We start from the raw sequence: 20,710 nt of genomic DNA, 5'->3' as shown, positions 1-20,710 counted from the left end.
GAAGATGAATAATCTTGTATGAGTGTAAATACCATCACTTCACCTGGTGCTCAGTGGATCTGGTTCAAATGATTCACCAAACTGTGGTATTAAAACTCAATGTGAGCAATGTTAATGAAGAATATAGTTGTTTTTTATTCAAGTCCATTAAATTCACTTTATGTTTAACTTAGATTTCTCCTCAGGAGACTTACTGACATTTACTCAAAATGCACACCTTCAAGTGCTGTACTGTCAATAGCTTTTAAAGTATAACAAGAAATAATTTGAATTGCTTGACTTGCATAATTGTGGTGTTGTGGAGATGTAATTGCTGCCTGGATTTCATTTGGAGACAATGTTTCTTTCTGGTAACAAAACGCTATATTCATGTACCATGTAGGCTTCACAGGGAGGTGGTTGAGGAGGACGGCGGTGGGCGTGCAAATTGCAGGAATTAGATACCTGAACTTCTGTCTGAGGTTTTGGCAACAAAAGTATTTTGGTCAAGATCAGGGGAAGATCGTGATTTTGGTTACATTTTAATAGAGAAGTTAGAAAAAATTGCTTTGGTCTCTACATGTGAATACTGTAATGCAAGACTGTTTTTGGCGGAAGACAAATGAACTACCGTTGTCTGTTTTACATTGCTTCTACATTCAGTATTAACATTTTTGGGACTTGCCAGATATGTTAATTAGCAACATTTCCTCTTTATGTTTAAACAAAACATAATTTGCTCAGTATTATGTTAACTTCAGAATGTGTTTGCTGTTTCACACACAAGTCATTTCAGAAAATGTAATTTAATCTCACAATTAAATGTTATCATGTTTACAAATTAATTTTTGACCTGATTATGGCACTAAATGAAATCACAGGATAATTTTATAGGCCTACAATTCATCCTGAAGAGATGCATTGAGTTATCAAAAAAGAGATATTAAATATTTTTTTAAAACTACAAATAAGAAACCCTCTGATTGCACTGTTAGAAAAGTCAGGGATCATAAAAACATGTGAGCTCATCCTCTGGCGACCATGAATGTGTTAATGCATATGGTAGATATTGACACATTTCGCTAAATAAGTAAAAGGCACTTTGACCTGCAGGTGGCTTGAAAGGTAAAAATTAGGGATCCCCAACTTTTATTAGAATTCATCTTCTGGGGACCAGAAATGCCTGATCCAAATTTAATGGCAATCCATACAAGTTGTTGAGATACTTCAGCCTTGACAAAAGAGGCTGACTTTGTTGTAAAAGCTGTCAGCATAGCAATGAACATATATATATATATATATATATACACACACACATATATATATATATATATATATATATATATATATATATATATATACACACACATATATATATATATATATATATATATATATATATATATATAAGCAATATTAAAGAAGATCATAGTTGTAAAAGTCTATTAAATTCTCCATTTGCAAAACATGTCACAACCACATTTGATTGTTAGCTTACTGTCACTTACAGTAAATGGTTAATTTTAGTAGATTTACCTCAGTGTTAAACTTTAAATAAAAAACTATGTTCTGTTAACTTACTAACGAAAATTATTGTGGATGATGTGGATGCGATATGTTTTCTGCTCAGATTTTTTCTCTCAGAGATTTCTGGGATTTTCATTTTCTGTCTGTGGATTTTCATTTTCATCTCAGGCATTTATCATGCATAATAGGAAAACTTAAAAAAAGAGTTTAATCTGATGGGAGAAAAATAGGTCCCTATGTGTCCGGTTAACTGACTGTGTGCAGACATCAGCAGGAGGGAAAAGAGAGAAACATGATTAGACCCCACCAGCATTATCCTGTAATGAAGCTGAGTGATACCAGCATGAAAGTGGAGAGGCATTTCTCATCCTCTCATTTCGAGGTTTAGCACACACTGTACCTCTGTGAAGGTCCGTAAATGGAAAGCAGGTCAAGTATTTTTCATTATGTGTCTCACATCATGCAGCTGTTCATACGCTGCATCTGAGGAAACATGGTCAGTCACGAATAAAAATCACTCAGGAATCTGTCCCTCTATAACTATCTCATATTGTCTGCTTTCTTTGTGAGAAATATAAAAAATATTCTACATATATTCTTTTAAATTAGTATTTGGAGGATTTACATATTTTCTGGTTGTTATTCAACCTAATCACCAGACAAAATGTTAGCACTGGCAACGCATTTGTATTTTTTATGTAATGGATAGGAACCTTTTTGTGCATATCAGCAGCATTGTGGTTAACGTGTTGAGTTTAGGCACAAAAAACACGTGGTTATGGTTAGGAAAGAATCATGTTTGGGCTTCAAATAACACAATTTGTTTGCACGGTTCCAGCTAGAGAGGCCATCAATGTCAGAGCAAAATCAACCAGTTTTTGTGGTACCATCTCTAGTGGAGAAACAGCATTGATTTGCTAAAAGTCGCCTGTGTTTGGTGGCTAAAAAGCCACTGGAAACACAGTGATAGGTCACTAAAACACCCACATGTACCGGGTAAAAAGCTGCTGGATAACACAGCAATGACTCAAATTACAACTGCCTTTCGTAGCACTTTCCTCAACGGAAAAACAGCAATGGGTCACTAAAAATACCCACATTTGGTAGTAAAAACACAGCAATGACTTGTTAAAAAGTCAGCTCATATACTAAATCACTTTTTCGATATGATAAGCATGAACGCTTCAGGCATAAATATCCATGGTTTGCAGAAACGTACAGTGACAACATTTTCTCCTGACAAATTGGCCTTTATTTTTTTTGTCCAATATACATCTGAATGTTTTGCTGCCTCTCAAATGCAAAAGCAAAACCTAAATCAGTTTTTCAAACTTTAAAATTTCTCTTGTTATAATGCTCATCTGGATTTTTGCTACATCATGAAGGCAGTAGGACAAAATCGTATTCCTGAGATTCTTGCACTTTCTAAAATGCTCCTAAGCTTGCTTTTGTCATATGTTCTGCCAAATGAAAACTTCATTCATCTGTTGCCACACAGTTTTATTTTTTGAACTCTAAAAGTTACTCTCTAACTTGAAAAACGAAGCAGCTGTAACAACAAGTCAACTGTTCTAAAATATTAATATTCTGATGCTGCATGGGTGTTTTCTAACACAACTCACCCTGCAACAGATCCCGCTTTGTTCGCTGGCTGCTGCAGCCGCTGCGGGTGAAACAACACATCCAGGAATCTTTCTAGTGTTGAAATGTGGTACAAACAAAATCTAAAGTTGCACAGCCAAACACTGAGGGATAATTGAAATTATGCACCAGAGACAATGACAAAAATCTACTTGACTTTGGGAACAGTGGTTTACAAAACAATCTTTAATCCTAGTCCAGTCACCAGCAGAAAATGTTGGCTTTGTACATTTATGCAAATCACATATATGTTATATTTGTGCATTTCATCTGTATCATTTCAATGTTTCTAAAGTCACGTAGCTCTGAGAACAAACATACCAGCTGACTTTGTTTTCGGAAGGAGGAGTTGATGATGGTGAGACAGCTGCCAAGCTGCAGATCACTGTTCAAGACCAACAAACACCAAAAAGTCCTGGGTTTTTGTGACTCATCCACCTCCATGGCAGAGTTCCAAACTGATGCCATCCAGCAGCGTATCATACTGCTGCCTGTGACAAAAGCTTTTATGAACTGATGCCACTTGTCTGCGTATCATTACGCCGCAATGGGGCCATCTGACCGAGTTACATACTGACACTGTCCGGTGGTATATTATACCACTACGAAAGAACGCTTTTGGCATCGGTTTATGCACGTATAATGTATGTATGATTTATAATAACATACAGATTTTGAACCTGTTCTCACTCCCATCTTGTCATATACTGCCACTTTGTGTCACAGGTGAGGTCAGGATGAGGACCCAAACGCAGAACAAAACAAGCAGGTATACAAACAAAAAGCAAAATTTAATGCTGATAAAATGTCCACAACAAACAAGCAGGTACGCAAGTGAAACATGAATAATAAACTAAACTGAAACCAACCAGGATCACAGGGAACTCGTGTGAAGACTGGAGCAGATCACCAGGAGGATATCAGCTAAGATATGAGGGCAGGAACACAGCAGGGAACAGACAAACTGACCAGGGACAAAGGGGAACACACAGGTATGTATGCACAGGGAACTAATCAGGACAACAGCACACAGCTGGGGTAGGTGGACGGGAAAAGGAGGGAAACACAGGGATTGGCTAAATAGTGACGGTGTGACTGGGAACAGGTGTGCAGAGAAGAGGTGAAACAAATCAGGGAAACACACTGAAACAGAAAGAAAAAAAGACATAGACACATGAGGAGTGATAATACAAAATAAAACAGGAAACAGAATATTAGTAACAAGAAACAAGGAAACTCAAACAGAAAACCCCCAAAACAACGTCAAACATATAACTCAAAACCTGAGATCATGACACTTTATCAATGATGTCAGTGTCTGACATGGTGCAAAGAGACACCTTAAGCCAAACCATAATGTTTTCTTTCTAAATCAAACCATGTGCTTTTGTTGCAGAAACAAATAAACGTCCTGAATATCAGTAACGGATGCAGGACTGTACCTGACGCTGCATATTTAGATATGAGGGTTCACTGACAAAGCAGCTGTGTTTTACAAGCTGGGATGAAGATGTGTCGCATATTTGTGGTTCGTAGAAATGTACAATGCCAACATTATTTTGGTGGTTGGGTTATTAATCCAGATCCTTTTACTCACTAGTTCTGAAGCTTTTTGGGTGTAACACACACTTAATTAACATATGAAGTCTGCTCAGCTGCAGATGTTCTAACTTTTCATTATTCTGAGCCCTTTTTTGAAAAAAAAAAATCTTCAGTGTTTGCATAAATGTTGAGCATGATATTTTATTCTTTTGGTCTCAAAACAGTTGACATTGTCTTTATTTATTTTGCCCATTTTAGGTTTTAGATTGCTGGGATACAAAATGTTGACCTTTAATGGCCATTACATTACAGTAAAGTTCAGTTACATTTCTCATTTTCATGTCAGAAATCCAGCCTCTGAAGCCCTGTTTGTCATAAACATGCAGTAACAGCTGGAGCTGTTTGGATTTTGTATGTTTCGACAAAAAATGGAGAAAATCCAAATATGCAAAGTCACCATTAAGTTTATTTTATCACTGTGCAGACACAGATACTTGGCTGGTGTTCACAGGTTTTCACACAACAAGCTTTTTCTTGTCCTCTGGGCCCCATATGTTAATCTGGGTGACTGTACATCCAATTTAAACACAATCCATTGAGAGAATATATGAGGCCGATTTTAACAATGGCCCCACAGAGCAGCGGGCTGCTTTGCATCGGGGTGTGAGTGCAGACTCAGAGATAACCCTTGTTGTCCCTGCGGCCGGGGTGAAGCAGATGGGGAGAGGAACAATGGCCCGGGCCCATGCGGAGGGCGGCAGTGACTGACACAGCCACTGAAGCTCTGAAGAATGCCTGGAGCCGAGCCAGAGCCGTGGACCTCACTGCCCGCCCCACCTGACCCTCCTCATGTCCCATGGTGCCCTTCGACCGAGGGGACGACACCTTCAAAGACGGCCCCTTCGCGTCAGAAACCAACCTGAAGGAGCAGCAGATCCGAGTGTTGGCACTGTGGGCTGTGGACTGACTCGGAGGAGGACTACTGATAGATAGAAAAGGTCAACTCCACCCAACCTTAGCAAGTATGGCTACAGCGAGCACCTCAGGGCAGAGCACCTTCGGACTCGGGAGGAAAAAGAAGAACCCCGGTCTCATGGATCAGATTACTAAGTTCTTTGGAGGAGACAAAAAGAAAAGGAGCAAGGTGAGCATCCGTGCATCTGCACCTTAAAGGGATAGTTCAGAGTTATTTCAGCTGCACTTCATGACTCTCAGCGCCTCTCAAAACTGTAACTTAATGTGAGAAAACTCAAATTAAATCATTTCTCACATGACAGCTCTAAGCTGTATTTTACTTGTTTTTAGCACTGTGATGAATTTGTAAACATTTGTTAGTGATTCCAGTGTTAGCAATCAGGTTTAAACCAGGACTCAAAAATTCCATTTCCATTATTAAAAGCATTGTTTTGTCAATGTCCTCTTAACTGGAAATAATAGCCCTGTTTTCAGCTTTTTGATAATGCATCTTTATAACTACTGGGTTGGTAAAAGTTTAAATAAAGTTTGAGATGTAGGAGAAAATTCTCAGTCCATTAATCACAAAATCCACCAAATCTGGAGCTGCGTGGTTTTAAGTGGACGACATATTTCTGATTCCCATCAGCTCGTCTCCAGAGCTCTCTGGAGACTTTTTTTTTTTAGGAAATAATAAAAAGAAATCTAACTAAACTTTTCACACTCCCAGGTTACAGTGACAGCCTGAAAGTACTTTTTTAAGGAGAGAAATATAATTTGGGGTTTTTGACGGTACTTGCTTCAAGGAGCAGCCAGCACTGATGGCTCATTTCCCAAACTGGACACTCCTTAACTGAGATTTGTATTCTCTCTGATTTTGAGCCTGAATATTAATATTGACACCAAATTCTACTTGGTGTCCACTATATTTTGTGAAAAACAAATTGCGATGATATTTTGATGTTACTGGAACAAAGAATTTATGATCAGAAAACTTTTTTTCTGAATATATGAGTCACTTCTTTGCGTCAACTTGTTCTTTTTCTTTAGTATTTTTCTTTATCTTCAACAAAGTTCTTAAAATCATGAAAATGTTATTAATGGACTGTCAAGACCAAAATGTTTAAGAATGCATGCTGAAAATATTGAGGGGGCCGTGTCCCCTGCTTCCTCCCTTAAATCTACACCTCTGCTAGTAGACCTAATTTTTGTTTCAATGCCCTATTTTTTCTTTTTTTATTAAACTCCAGATTACAAACTGTGCTCAAGTCAGTTTACCTTCCTCCATATTGATGGGAAAGTGTCCCCTGGTGGTGAAAACCTCAAACAAAACTTCTTTCAAGTTAACCCTTTGAAACCTGGATGGACGTCAGTATTTCTTATGCTGCATTCAGGTGCCTTTCACAAGTATGTAAACTTTTGAAACCTGAGCAAAAAGGTTAAATTCTCTTCAAAAACACGAGAAAAGGCAATGAGCAAATTGAGAAAGAAAAATATAGAAAAATATCCAAAAAATTGAAAAATGGTTATGATTATTAAAATTATATATGTAAGTATGTTACAAAGTACATCTTTTTTCTATTTTATTTTATTTTATTTTAGCACTTTTTTCAGGTAATTTCCTTGTTTGTTTGTTTGTTTTCTTTACTTAACTTTTTTTAAACTTTTTTTGCTAGTTTTTGGGTAATTTCCTCTTAAGTTGCTTGTTGCTTTCCTCTCATTTGTTGTAAGAAATCAAGCCGATTTATTCAGGTTTCAAAGGGTTAAAGATTCAAAACTGTGTGAAGAGAGGGGCCATCAGGAGTCAGAGCTGCTCCCTTACATACATTTATACAATCTATTTATCTGACATCTTGTAAGTGTCTCAGATTTTGGGGATTTTTATGAATTTCTGCTTTTTGTGCTTCCATCTTATCCATTATGTGTTACAGGCTTTTTCATATGATATTTCATATCATACAAATTGCCAAAAGAAAACCAGAACTGCAGACTGCACATTGAGTAAAATGTGTGAAATTGTTCTGGAGGGTGTGTCACCAACAGTGTGTCAGCCGTCACGCTGTTTCCTTAAAGTATTTTAATTGCTTGTAATTGATTCTTTTTGCACATTTCCCAAATGTCGACCATGATTACAGTCCTTTCCTGAACATTGTGAGACTTGATGCCCAGCAGGGCTTCAGAACTACCATAATTACTGTAATTATAACATTAGGAGAATAGCAGAGCTGTGACTTACTTTCAGGAAAGAACTGATCTGTCTACTCGAGCTCACGCCGAACAACTCCATCATGCATACACTGAATAAAGACACTGTGGAGTTAGACATCACTATAAGGTCTAAAAATCTGATGCCATTTGATTTGATTTCACAGTAACGTGACTCGATGTTGTTTAAATTGCGAATGCTTGACATCTGTTGATCCTCACAGGGGTCGTTCCGAGGTCACCTGGCCTCATCGCCCCAGCAATCCTCCTCTCGCCGCCGGACCAATGAAAACGCTGTGGTGCATTTCTTCAGGAGCATTGTAAGTGATTACATACCTAAAACTAAATACATGAAGTCATTTTTACTAACATTATTTCAAATTTTAACATTTCAGTTCAGCAGAGTTTTATGTATCACTTTAAGACTGTCATGACTTGCGTAAGCCAGAACACACAACAAACCAATTACCTCCTTTTCATACTGTGTGAGTGTTGAGCTGTCAACATCTTCTCTTGATTTTCTTTGGCACCAGCTCTCGGCATCCTTAGCATTTGTTCCTCAGCTCTCTCACTGATTACAAAGCTGCATTCATTTACATACTGATAAAAAAAGAAGGAATGGGGGGAAGTTTCAATCAGCAGCACAATCATTTGTTTGTTTGGAAACAGAGTTTGTTATGCAGTGCAACTTGTCATTTTGTTGTCGTTGCTTGGTGTCTCTCAGGTTTCCTCTCCTCGTCCTAAATCCAGGGTGAGTCTCATTTATTTCATCTGTCTTGTTGATTATTCCAGACAGTGAAGATGCAGAGATGCATTGATCACTGACTTCTGATCACTTTTTAGACTTCCTCCGTCATATTTCTCAATGTCAAATTCAACAGCTGCATCTTTTTTAAGACAACTTGTTTTTAAGCTTTTTATGAAATATCCATCTTTTAAGACATTATGCGAGATTTTTTAACTTCTTTCAGTGGATCCGGCCTTAAGACACTTCAGACAACTCATAAACTGCAATAATACTTGCATTGTCATATATTTTACAAATATTTCATGTCGTCAAAATCATTTAAATGGGCACAGCAGTGCATTGAGTCACATGTTCACAATGAGAATGATTTTATCCACGTTTACAATCTTTGTTTTGTTTCTTGCCATGCCAACGTTTGTTAATAAGCACTAAAGACAAAGAAATTTAAAAAATAAACTACAAGGGGATAGGTGGCTCGGTTTAAGCAACAAAACTATATGGTTAAAGTTAGGAAAACATCGTGGCTGATACCAGTTATGTGAGTCAACTCCTGTGACTATTGACTGACATGTAAAAATAGCTTACTGTTGACTATTTTGTCTCACATGGACAAGAACACCTGTCTCCTGGGTCAAAGTCCTGTGCCTGTTTATAGTGACATCAGGAAAACTGTCCAAGCTGCATATTTTGACAACCTGAGAGTGAAACCAGGCTGAAATAAGGCATATCTTTACTGTATTTCATGGTTTAAGTGTCATTTCTATGCAGCTACAGTTGCCTAACACTGACATAAACCTTTAGGCTGTAAATGCATGTTTAACATAAGTGGCATAGGTCAGAACCTCTTATGGGCCACAAGGTTAATCTGAGGGTCACAAGATGATTATTGGGGGAAAAAATGAATCAAAACATTGCTGAACTTTTTGCCAATCTTTTCTCATGTTAAACATAATTTGGATAGTTTTCGGACCACCAAAAAGGGGTATTTGTACAACAAATCGTGCTTTATATTCAGGGCTCAAACACTGGTCAACTCTATAGAGCTTAGATGGAACTATATTGATGATCACCAGTGGAAATTACCCATCTTTTCTGCTACTTTACCACAACACCGCTAATCTTTTTATATAATATTTTTTTACTTGGATGATTCTCTGATATGTTGAGGTTGAGGCGGATGCAGGTGCAAATACACTCTCAGTGCATCTCATCATGTCACCGTCTGTTTCTTTTTCATTTTCAGTGGAGAGACGTCTTGGGTTTGGTACGTCACACAGTCTTCCCTACCTAAATCAAACAAAAGCCCGACTGCTGGGTGCACCTGTCTGTGTGTGCGTGCAGTGATCCCATTTGAATCTTTCTATAGAGAGCTCATCCGCAATGTGTCCTCTGTCTGCAGTGCACCTGTTACCTAACCTTCTCTCTGTCTCTTTTCTGTGTTTTACTGCCTTCCTCCCTGAAGAGAAATATCTTTTATACCTGAGCATTTATTCAAGAGCAGAGCTGATTCACCAGCATCTAAGGCAAAGTTCAGTCTTGACGGATGCCACAGAAAATCACTTTTATTTACTGGTTGATCAGATAAAAAGATTGATTTATTCAAAGTATTGGCTCTTTGGTAAATTCATGACATTTCAATAAATTCTTCTTTGCTTCAATCCAGAGCGACTCGCTGCTTCTGGATGACTTTGAAACTGCTCGGCTATTTATGAACCACAACCGGTAAACATTTTCTCTTAGGACCTCTTGGCCTGAATCCTCCTCCTCCTCCTCTTTCACACCTCTTTCTCTAAGTAACACCTCCATCCCCTCTGTGCCAGGGATGACTCACTGATCCATCTGTTTTGGCTTCCCACCTTCTTTGTGTCTCCTCATCTGTCAGACGTCCCTGGACCACCGTGTCATATGTGTGTCGTGTGACGGTGATTATTCACTTGTCCTCTGTGTCTGTCAGCTCAGCATGGACCTCACCTTGCCCTTTTTCTTTCCCCTGAAGGTTGCTGTTATCTGGTCCTGTCGCATGTTCATGTTTTCCCCACGTCTCTGACATGTTACTCTCTCACAATAACAGATTAAAGAACAGGTTTCTCCCACGTTACACTGTTGCTGTTGCAAAGAAATCACATGCCATTTTATGGGCTGTCCAATTTCTAAGAGGTTTTTGAAGGTCCAGTGTGTAGGATTTAGGGGAATATATTTGTATAAATGGATCATAAAATAATAGGCATGTTTTCTTTAGTGTATTATTATCTGAAAATAACAATTTTGAGCTTTTGTTACCCAGGAATGAGCCTTTCATATCCACATAGGGAGCCTGTCCTTGTTAATGTCTGCCATGTTGCACTGCCATGTTTCAACAGCAGCCCAGAACAGACAAACTTTGCATCAGCCACCATCATTTACAGCTTTACCATGACAAGCAGCATCAGAAAAACACATATTTGTAGCATGCAAACAGTTTTATTCCGTATTTTTATTGTTTAAATCACTGGGTCTGTTTGCTTGAGAGAGGAAGAGACCTCAGTGGATAAGTCTGGATTTTAATCAGAGAAAAAGATGAGCACAAATTAGTAGGTGTTGGGTTAGCCACCTTTCTCCGGCATGCCAAACAGTGTGAGAAACGCTGACTTGTAACATGAAACTACTTTATTTAGTGTTTTTACTGGTCTAAATCACAGGGTCAGTTTATTTTGGAGAGAAAGAAACCTCTGTGGATAATTCGGCTCCCAGCAAAAACTTCGTGAAAGTCTGAAATAAAGTGAGCACAAATTAAGTTATCAGAGAGAAATGGCGAGTCCACAGTAGCAGGTGCTGGGCTAACAGCCCATCTGCAACGTGCCAAACATCATTGGAAAAACACTGATTTGTAACATGAAACTGCTTTATTCAGTGTTTTTACAGGTGAAAAACACCTGGTCTGTTTGCTTTGTAGAGGAGGACATCTCTGCGGATAATTCGGCTCCTGGTAAAATCTAACCAGAAGTTTCTGCTGGCTGCAATCTGCAATCCTCGCCACTAGATGCCACTAAATCCCCCTAAATCTTACAAACTGTTCCTTTAAACATGTGTATAATCTCTAAAAGTTATATCACAAAAACCACAAATGCACCCCCATTTATTGTCCACAAGGAAAATTCAGTTAGTAGCAAAGCACATTAAAAACTCAAACAGTCAGCCCCAATGCAGTTAAAGAGGATGATCGTAAACAAAAAGATAAATTTGAAAGAAGTGCAAAAACACATGTTATCTGTGGATATGTTTTCTGTCCAACAGCAATAAGTGTGTTTTACACAATTTCCACAATTGTCTTTGGCCTTTTGTTAAAGTCGTGGGACATCTCTGTGATGCTCTGAGGTGAAATGTGTCTCATCTCGTAGAGGAAAAAAGCCCATCAATGCAAAATGAATTAAATTAAAGAATTAAAGGTTACACAGTGACAGAGCAGCAGGCCGTGGTTTCAGGTCTCCATCTGTGCTTATAGAGCGTCTTTTTCTAGGCCTCGTCGCCACGTGCCGAGAGCACAAAGTCGCCCGTCAGAAGACGCAGAGACCAAAGCACACTGTCCAGGATCTTCAACCTGGTGAGCTCTACTGCACATTCACCTTTACTCAACATTTTCTCTCTCTATCTGTAAAACCAGGCCTCATAAACACTGTTTCCTGTCTGTTTGCCCAAACGCAACAGTGATGCTCTCACCAGAGATCAGTGAGTAATAAATACAGTTAAATGATTCATTTCAGTTTCATTCATCATCTTTCATCAATACGCTTTTACAGCAGCATCTCATCATAATAAACTAACAAGCTTAAAGGGAAACGTTTGTATTTTTATAACTTGGATCCTATTTTCCCCTGTTTTTGTTTAGAAGTTGGAGACATTATTTTTTAAACTGGTCCAGTATTGAGACTGCTGACACTCAGGGCATGTTTGCACCATCAATTTGTACACACAAAGTGCTTGTTTTTGCCACTTACGGGCTTAGATTGTTATTAGAGGTGTCTGACATTATGGAAAGAATCCCTAAAGAGAAATTAAACATCTTTTTGTGTGTAACCAAGTCTTGTTCAGGGAGAAGTCTAGTGCTAAAATCTCATTTTGTTTTAGAGAACACTAAGCGACACTTTCTGTACTCCAACACGTCAAATGCTTTGTAGCATTCTGTTGTCAAACACTAAAAATAACAATCTGATCCTGTCAGTGGCAAGAAAAGATGGTGCCCAATTTCTCCATGTGTAACAGGGTGTGGCAGTAGGGAGCAGGGAGCCTATGGGAAAAGCAGGGACTCCAAAGAGAGGCAGGCAGGACTCGAGGCGGAAGCGGAGTCGGTGTCAGGCAGGCAGGCAGCAGAGCAGATGAATCCAGTAGGAGCAGGAAGCAGGATTAACAGGGATAATAAGCACCAGAGGCACTCACACAGAAGAGATGTTTTGCTCGGCAGTGGGCTCTGAAGACAGCAGGAAGAATGGCGATCTCTCTCGACAGAGCTGAAACAGTAGAACACCGCATAGCAGCAGGTAGATGAGAACCAGGAAGTGCACAGGCAAAACTTGTGGTCACAGACAGAAGGCTGTTAGGTTTACCCGGGGCAGAGACGAGGAGAGGTGGTCAGAGGTGAGCCGAGTCTACTGGCTTTATTGGAGATGAAGAGCAGCTGGGTGCACCTATAGTTCTGTCTCTGTGCCTAAGGCACAAAAACATGGGAAAATAGTGTCCAAGTTAAAAAAAAAAAAAAAAAAAAGTTTCTTTTTAAGGGCCAAGTTTTCATTTTTTCAGTGACTACATGTAAACCCAAATATTAAAATTCTCACTCACATATCCACTGATTATTTTTCTGCAAATGCCATCTACCTCAAGCTTTGTGAGGGTTTATTTTCAGTTTGGATGATCCCATTGAACCCCAACAAATGTGAAGGATTCGACAATCAAATCTTTCATCAACTTCCAGCACTGAAAGCTACATCGCCCCAGAATGCTCTTATAAACGTCGCCTCTGGGGATAGATATGTTTTCTCTCAACCACTTCATCATCCTCCTTCTTCTCTCCAGGGAGACACCAAGTCCCGTCCACCCACTAAACGCTGGAGCACCATTTTCTGAGCTCTCCGCCGAGGACAAAACCACAGATCCAACCCCGATGGGACAAGACAAAGGAGGGGGACAAGTAGCGGCGGACTCACAACCTCAAGAAATGTTAACTGACTAACACAAGGCCTCCTGTATGTTTAGACACTGAGTATTAAATCCACTCTCCAGGGATGTAGATGGTCACTGTGCCTGTTTTTGTTTTAATCTTAGATATCTTGTCGAGCTGTTTATAAGAGGTTTGGTCGTGCTTTTAGTATCTTACTGTAAAAATCACCCGTTCGAGTATCTTGGTCTGATGGTGCTAGTGTCTGCTGTCTGCAGGTTTGTTCATGGCAGATGTTTTTCTATTTGTCTCCCGTCGTTTTGTACTTGAGTGACGCTTTGTGTATCTCGCTGCTTTCTAAGAAACTCACACGCCAAACATGTTTTTCTTTCATATGTGAAATCCAGATGGAGAGCGGTGCTGTTTGTGGCTGAGTGAAACGTATGTTGCAAAGCATTTGAGAACACAACTGGAAACCTCCAGTATCCTAGTATGAACTCTAATATTATTTTGATGTAACAGTTTTTGTTTCATTATGCTTCATTGTAATTAATTCCAAAAATAAAATAAAATGCCCTTTTCAAATGCACTGTTACATAACTATAAATGTCCTAAAAACAACTGGTCTGCTCTTTTTTTCTACATGGTAGCTTCTGCATGCATCTCATTTATTGTGAGGTATTTGTTTGCATCTTAAATTTAGTTTGATTTTTTAATGTTATCTGTGTTAAATGTGAAAGATGACAGAAAACAGTTTGATTTATCCGATGGTCAGATAGTAAGTGGTTCAAAGGTTTATGGCGGAAGCAATGAGATTGTATGAGGAGCACTGAAGGACAGTATGTTGATTTCAAATGTTCTGATGCATAATTTGGTTATTGTTATTTCATTTTGTTCATAATAAATTATACTGCCACTCTCATTTGTACATGATCTGTTTCACTGTAACTGAAAACTGTAAAGATATTAGTTTTTTTTGTTTGTTTGTTTTGTTTTTGTTTTCTTGCTGATGTGGTGGTGCTACAATGTTTTGTTTCCTCTTAATGTAAAACTCAGTTTTTGATGTTCAGCCTAACTAGAAATAAACATGTGTCCTTTCTCAGTTATTAAATATTTTAAAATCTGACAACGTCTTGTGTTCATTACATCTATTTTTAAGCAAAAATTGAATGAGACACATATACAAACCTAGGTATTTTAATTATAGAAATAGTTGAACATGCAGCTCATTTAAGAGCCCTGTCACACCGAGCTGACAGTAAATGTCAGGCTGTCAGTGAGCGTCTGGCACCCTGTAGTTTTTGCGGTGTGCCGAGCAGTGATGGCACTTGTCAGCCTTTGTCGGCTGTTTTTTTCACATTTTGAATTGGTGGTGGACCCAGAGAAGCCTGTCAGCGAGTGAAGTCAGAGGTGTTGCAGAGTGAATTCAACACAACAGTCCAGCACAACGGCCATAAAAACCAAGGTGTAAAAAACAAAAGTGTCAGCATAACATGGGATGAGTAATTGATATACAAATGCTCATTTGAGGGGTGAACTATTCCATTTTCACTAAGCAGCAACATGACTGCAGAGTGAAATAGTAAAGTATGTACTGTATTAGCCCCTAGCTCAACCCATGATTCATAACTTAAGACTCCCACACACCCTTGAAATATCCTCTGGAGGCCAATCATCTATCTCAGACAGTAATCCCAATATCAAAGTGTTCTACAGATTACAGAAAACAAGATCTTAACTACGTCAAGCTGTACATTTTGTCCTACAGTTAATTGAACACGGAGGATGATACTCTGAAGTGGGAAAAACAATGTTTCACATCATTAGAAATGATGCTGAGATCGAACTTTTCAAGGACAACTGCCCCTAAGACCACAATTAGCGAAGAGCTCCGTCTCTCCTGCATGCTCCTGTGATAATTGGCTCATTGGTCTAAAATCTGCATCATACAGAGGCAATTTTCTTGCATTTTAGCAGTCACACAAATGGCTAAATATAGCCTTTGCCTTTATGGTTTGTCTTTTCACTGATTCTGGCCACACAGATATGAGAAAACATCCCCACAAATGTATTAAAATCTCAACCTCAAATAGATCATTTCAGTGTGATTTAAGCATCAGATCAACCTGCATCACCTTTCTTTGATTGAAAAAATATCAACACACTGTTGTATTATTCCCTGTGCTGTGTCCTAATTTAACTGGTTACATATGGTGTCATACAGCATGTGATACCTTTGTTCCTCTTTGTGCTATTGCACTTTGATCATCACAATCTTGTGCCATTGAAATGGAAATCGCTATAGGCTGCCAGCCCTGAATGCACCTGAATACATTAAATGACAGTCCCATTCATTAGCTCGGCATCTTTCAGGGGCCTCCGGGTCTTTTTTTTTTTTTTTTTTTTTACAATTCATGGAGGAAGCATTCTTCAAACATATTGATGACCCTTTGCACAGTTTGATCGCTGTAAAGGGATGCCGCAGTGTTGAGCAAGAGAGACCTCTGGTGCTCCGTCATTGTGCTGCAAATGAACTGTTCTGAAATGAGCCACAGTGTTCACGGATGTGCAGGGACGACTCAAGGTCCACCACTTTATGAAAAACTGTGTGAACAAATAGTCGAACAGTCAAGGAAATTTCTCAATGCATAATACCAAGGAATTTAGTGATTTCCCCAATTAACATCTATTTTATCAAAAGATTAAAAAAGAAATCTCTGCACGTAAGGGGCAACGCTAAAAACCAACACTGAACGCCTGTGACCTTTGATCTTTCAGTCTGCACTGCATTACAAAACCAACATGAGTGTAAAAAGGGTATTACTCCATGGGCTAAGGAACACTTTGGAAAACACAGTTCATCGTTGCATCTACAAGGGATGCAATTTAAGACTCTACTACGCATAGTTAGGGGCACATATCAACAACATCCAGAGGGGCCACATATTTCGGGGCCCGTGCTCATCTGAGATGGACCAACACAGAGTGCAGAGGTGTGCTCTGATCTGACAAGTCCACGTTTCAAATTGGGTTTTTTTTGGAAATCATGGACATCATGTCATTCGGGTTAAAGAGGAAAAGGACCATTTAGACTGTATCAAGTGCAAAGTTCACGACTCTGCATCTGTGAAGAAGGTGTGCCCATGGCATCATGGGTAACCCGCACAGCTGTGAGGGTACAGGTCTTGGAGCAACATATGCTGCCATCCAGACGACATCTTTTTTAGGGACATCCCTGTTCATTCCAGCAACACAACGCCAAGCCACATTCTGCATGTTACAAAGTAAAAGAGTGAGGGTACAAAACTGACCTGCCTGCAGTCTAGACCTGTCTCCTTATTAAAATATGTAACATTATGAAGCACAAAATGTGACATCAAAGATTGACAGTTTGATTGTATTTAAAAAGTTAGACATTTGGAACATCCATTGGGAATCTGTGAGGGGCTATGTGAGTTCATCTGACAGGGTACCTCAGACCAAAAAGACAGGGATCCACTAATATAGAGTAAGTCTCAGTGTTAATAAGAATAACTGTGTTTCAGAATTATCAACAAAAACAAGCCTCAGTGTTCTAGAATAAAACGTGTTTAAGAATAATCCTTGGTGTTCCGGAATAAAAATGAGTGTTTTAGAATATGTATGTTTTAGAAATATTCCCAAAAATGAGCCTCAGTGTTCTAGAAGTTTTTAGTATTAGTGTTCTAGAATGAATCCCAACATTCCACAATCCATCGGAAAAAAATCAACTGTTTTTATTATACCAAGAATCCTTTACATACTGAGAAAAAGACATCAATATGGCCCCAAAAAACATTTGTATACCCTTGTATTTATTTTGTAATGCAGATCAATGGCAAATAATTTATGTGCAAAATGCAAATGATCTTTTTTTCAGGCTCAAGAAGTACATTCACAGCACAGGTGTACAGTTCACAGCATCACTTAAAAAGAACTGAGGCCACGTGGCACTGCGCAAATTAAAAAGGATCACTTGAAGCATGATTGTTCCTTTTTTTGTCAAAATACTCATGACATGAAAAGAATGCACATAAAAAGGATGAAACAAAAGCGGCAGCTCAAAGAAGCCTTCGACGATTTTTGTCCAGAGACTTTTAAAGTCATCATGTAATCCATTATCTTTCCTGTGTACGTAGATGCAGTTTCACATTAATTTCCACTAAAGCTCTCACTCGCCTCCTCTTTGAAAACATGATCCGTGTCTAAATCTTGTGACTGAGTTCTTAGCTCGTCCACAATCCCAGACACGCTGCCCAACAGGCCGCGCATCCCGTCCTCCATCTCCCCGTGAAAATCAACCTCCTCCACTTTCACTTGTCCGCCCGTTGCGAGGAAAGCCTCCCCGTCTTCAAACCCATAGCTGTAGCTGTCATCTATATCTGCTGCGGCGGTGCTTGTGTTGTTGCTGTTAGCCGAGGAGCTGGAGGCGAGTCTCTCGCATCGAGCCTGATGCCTGAGGAAACTGTCTCTCCAGATGACCTTCTTCCCACACAGGCCGCACTCGTAGGGCCGCAGCCCCCCGTGAGTCTTAAGGTGCTTGGTCAAATGGTGCTTCATCTTGAAGGACTTTGTGCAAACGGGACAGCCGAACGGCCGCAGATTGAGGTGCTGCATCTTCACGTGTCGGTCACGCATACTCTTCAGGGTGTAGGCTTTGCCGCAGTGGCAGAAGTGGACTTTGCCGGTGTAGGGGGCGCCAGCGAGGGACACTGAGGATGACGAAGATGGTGTCGGGGGCGAAGAAGGTGGCGGGAATGCGGCAGAGGATGGAGACTGATGGCGACTTGAGGTGGGGGTCAACGAGCCACCCTGTCCCACACTGGTGGAGGGCCAGTTCACCTCCGAGCCCGCCATGGTGAAGTCAGGAGACACAGGCACCAAAGGCCTCTGGGAAACCTGTCCCGTGCCCTCTTCGATCTCATCATATGTGTCTCTGCTAAACGTCCCTTCTGTGAAACATTCAAAGTCCACGTCCTCCTCCTCATCATCTTCGTCCTCGTCTTTGCTGCAGCTGCCGCCCTCTCCTTCCTGCGGCCGCTGCTCCTGTTGAGACCAGGGAGCCGCCTGCCACTGCAGCCGGCCTGAGACTGGACAGGAAGGACCCGGGACTTCTTCACCTGTTTGGCAAGCGTGACCACTGGGCAGCTCTGAGGAGGGATCTCTTCCAACCAAACTTCTCTGCGTTTTTTCCTTCATCTCGTCCACATTTGCCTTCCCTGCTGCTTGTCCTGCAGCTACATTCTCATTTGAAACTGGGTGGAAGTCTGCTGGAGAAATGTAAAACAAAGTCAAATCAAAGTTACATTTGGTTTTAGTGCACAGCAAACAAGTCTCTGTACCTGCGCTGTTTTCCGTTAATAGCAGGCCTGCTCTTGTCTAAATGTGGCCTAAGTTGAAATAAGACCGGCCACCACTGCAGCTTTTCTCTATAATATTTTAAAATAGTTTCATATCAAAATAAAAATCTTTGATCTGAAGGGGGCTTTAAATAACTGATCTTCACATTCATAACAGCAGTTGATAAAAGGGGCAACTTTTAACTTTATACCTGTGTTCTGAGTGTGTGGAATACATGTATATAAATTACATTAAACATTAAATTAATCACAAAAGGACGTTTGTTTGGGAATCACCGAGCAAACAAATGGATAAATGAGACTTGGATTATCCTGCACGACTGTGTGAAAGTTTATGAACGGATGTTTTGATGTAGTTTTGCTTTTGTTAAAGGCAGACACCTATGACTTCAATCAATCAAGAATTTTCTTTATTTTTAGATTCTTCATTCCTCAGAGGCATGTGAGAAAATGCCACTAACTCTAATTTTCTGAGTGTGGTTACACTAAGCATTTTTTCACACTATTGTGTTAGATAGACATATCATTGGTGTATAAAGTGAAATGGGGTTTTCGTATCTTACCGCATTGTCCCATCTGTGCAATGCCTCCCTTCTTCTCCACCGCAGCTTCTCCGACTCCCTCATCCGCCTCGATCTCTGTTTTCTCCCTCTTCCTCTTCTCTTGAGTCTCATCACCGTCTCCGCTCTCTCTGCTCTTATCAGGCAGCCTATCAGCACTCGGCAGCGCTCCCCGCTGTTGAAACCTAACCTTCTGTTTTGACGCTTCACCACTGGGGAACCCTCCGTGGTGTCGGCCATTCTGACCAGGTCCGTCATGAGCAAAGTGGCTAGTTTTGGCTTGGCTTGATACCCATGTCTCCTCACAGTTGGTGTAATCGCACTCCACGTAGCCGGGGATGGTGTCCAGTTGAGAGTCAGCTAAGTGCTGGGCTGATGAGGGTCGCGGGCGCCCCCATCTGGGAAACTGCTGCGGGCGTCTCCACGTAGCTAAGGGAGGCAAGGCGTCAGGTTTTCTCTCCTTCCGTCTTCCCTCCCTTTCCAGGTATAAGCAGTCTGTGCTGCTGGGCGACTGCTGGCGAGATGCAGTACCAGGTGGAGCGACAGCCGCCTCTCCAGGTGTGACCTCCGCTGAGGGCCGGGGCCTCTTCAGGATCTCTGTGCATTTGTCCACAATGTGCCACATCTGGAGGAAACTGGCCACGGTGACGTAGTTAACAATGTCATCATGCACGATGCTCAGCTGGCCTGTGTACGCAGAACTCAGGACGCTCTCAAAGGCCACCGGGTCCATAACGGAGGGCAGGGAGACGGTGGTGACATTCTTCAGTAACACCTGTTGAGAGACAGGAACAAAGACATACTGAGATTAGGATCTGGGCGGAAATATGGGCTCAGTGAAAACAACATATGATAAATGAATGACTCAATACAGCAACGATACTCGACTTTTGCAAAATAACATGAGGCCAGGGGCCAGTCGCAGCAGCCCCATACATGTTTCCAGGACTTTAGGGTGTTTCTAGGGTTTTAGGAGAATTTTTGATTTTAGGACATTTCTTTCCTGCAAATCATGCAAAAACATCCAAAAACACCAAATTATGGCATG

The 20,710-nt window shown here is 40.4% G+C and overlaps 2 protein-coding genes across 9 annotated transcripts in view; one reads left to right on the top strand and one right to left on the bottom strand.

Annotated features, from left to right (window-relative positions):
- Positions 1-5,560: 5,560 nt before the first annotated feature.
- On the top strand, positions 5,561-14,853 carry mbpa (myelin basic protein a). 6 transcript variants are annotated; one of them, XM_042507239.2, is made up of 7 exons: positions 5,569-5,833; positions 8,073-8,168; positions 8,573-8,599; positions 9,840-9,860; positions 12,093-12,176; positions 12,281-12,301; positions 13,643-13,745. In XM_042507239.2, exons 1-6 carry the CDS (start codon positions 5,714-5,716, stop codon positions 12,281-12,283), a joined length of 351 nt encoding a protein of 116 aa, XP_042363173.1. In that variant the 5' UTR covers positions 5,569-5,713; the 3' UTR covers positions 12,284-12,301; positions 13,643-13,745. The 6 variants fall into 6 exon arrangements, with proteins under 6 accessions (XP_087946333.1, XP_042363171.1, XP_042363172.1 ...); XM_088090207.1 differs by lacking the exon at positions 9,840-9,860 and having other exon boundaries at positions 5,561-5,833; positions 13,643-14,853; XM_042507237.2 differs by lacking the exon at positions 12,281-12,301 and having other exon boundaries at positions 5,568-5,833; positions 13,643-14,853.
- Positions 14,854-17,458: 2,605 nt separating this feature from the next.
- Positions 17,459-20,710, bottom strand: part of zbtb22a (zinc finger and BTB domain containing 22a) — a 14,879-nt gene continuing 11,627 nt past the window's right edge. For 2 of the 3 annotated variants that reach the window (XM_042506942.2, XM_042506941.2), the window contains exons 3-4: positions 19,666-20,437; positions 17,459-19,012 (exon numbers count right to left, since the gene is read on the bottom strand). In XM_042506942.2, the coding sequence (XP_042362876.1) occupies positions 17,895-19,012; positions 19,666-20,437 (1,890 nt within the window). In that variant the 3' untranslated portion in view covers positions 17,459-17,894. The remainder of the gene's footprint in view (positions 19,013-19,665; positions 20,438-20,710) is intronic. The other variant, XM_042506943.2, reaches the window with a different exon arrangement.

Source organism: Plectropomus leopardus, chromosome 17 (assembly GCF_026936395.1).
Source record: "Plectropomus leopardus strain MGB_pleo_1.0 chromosome 17, ASM2693639v1, whole genome shotgun sequence".
Classification (NCBI taxonomy): Eukaryota; Metazoa; Chordata; class Actinopteri; order Perciformes; family Serranidae; genus Plectropomus; species Plectropomus leopardus.
This window is presented reverse-complemented; position numbering and strand designations above follow the sequence as displayed.

Bases quoted from the DNA above. Each gene is read 5' to 3' on its own strand.
- mbpa (XM_042507237.2), top strand. From the start codon at position 5,714: ATGGCTACAGCGAGCACCTCAGGGCAGAGCACCTTCGGACTCGGGAGG. The intron at 5,834-8,072 runs GTGAGCATCCGT...TGATCCTCACAG, and splicing joins ACAAAAAGAAAAGGAGCAAG to GGGTCGTTCCGAGGTCACCT. The intron at 8,169-8,572 runs GTAAGTGATTAC...GGTGTCTCTCAG, and splicing joins TGCATTTCTTCAGGAGCATT to GTTTCCTCTCCTCGTCCTAA.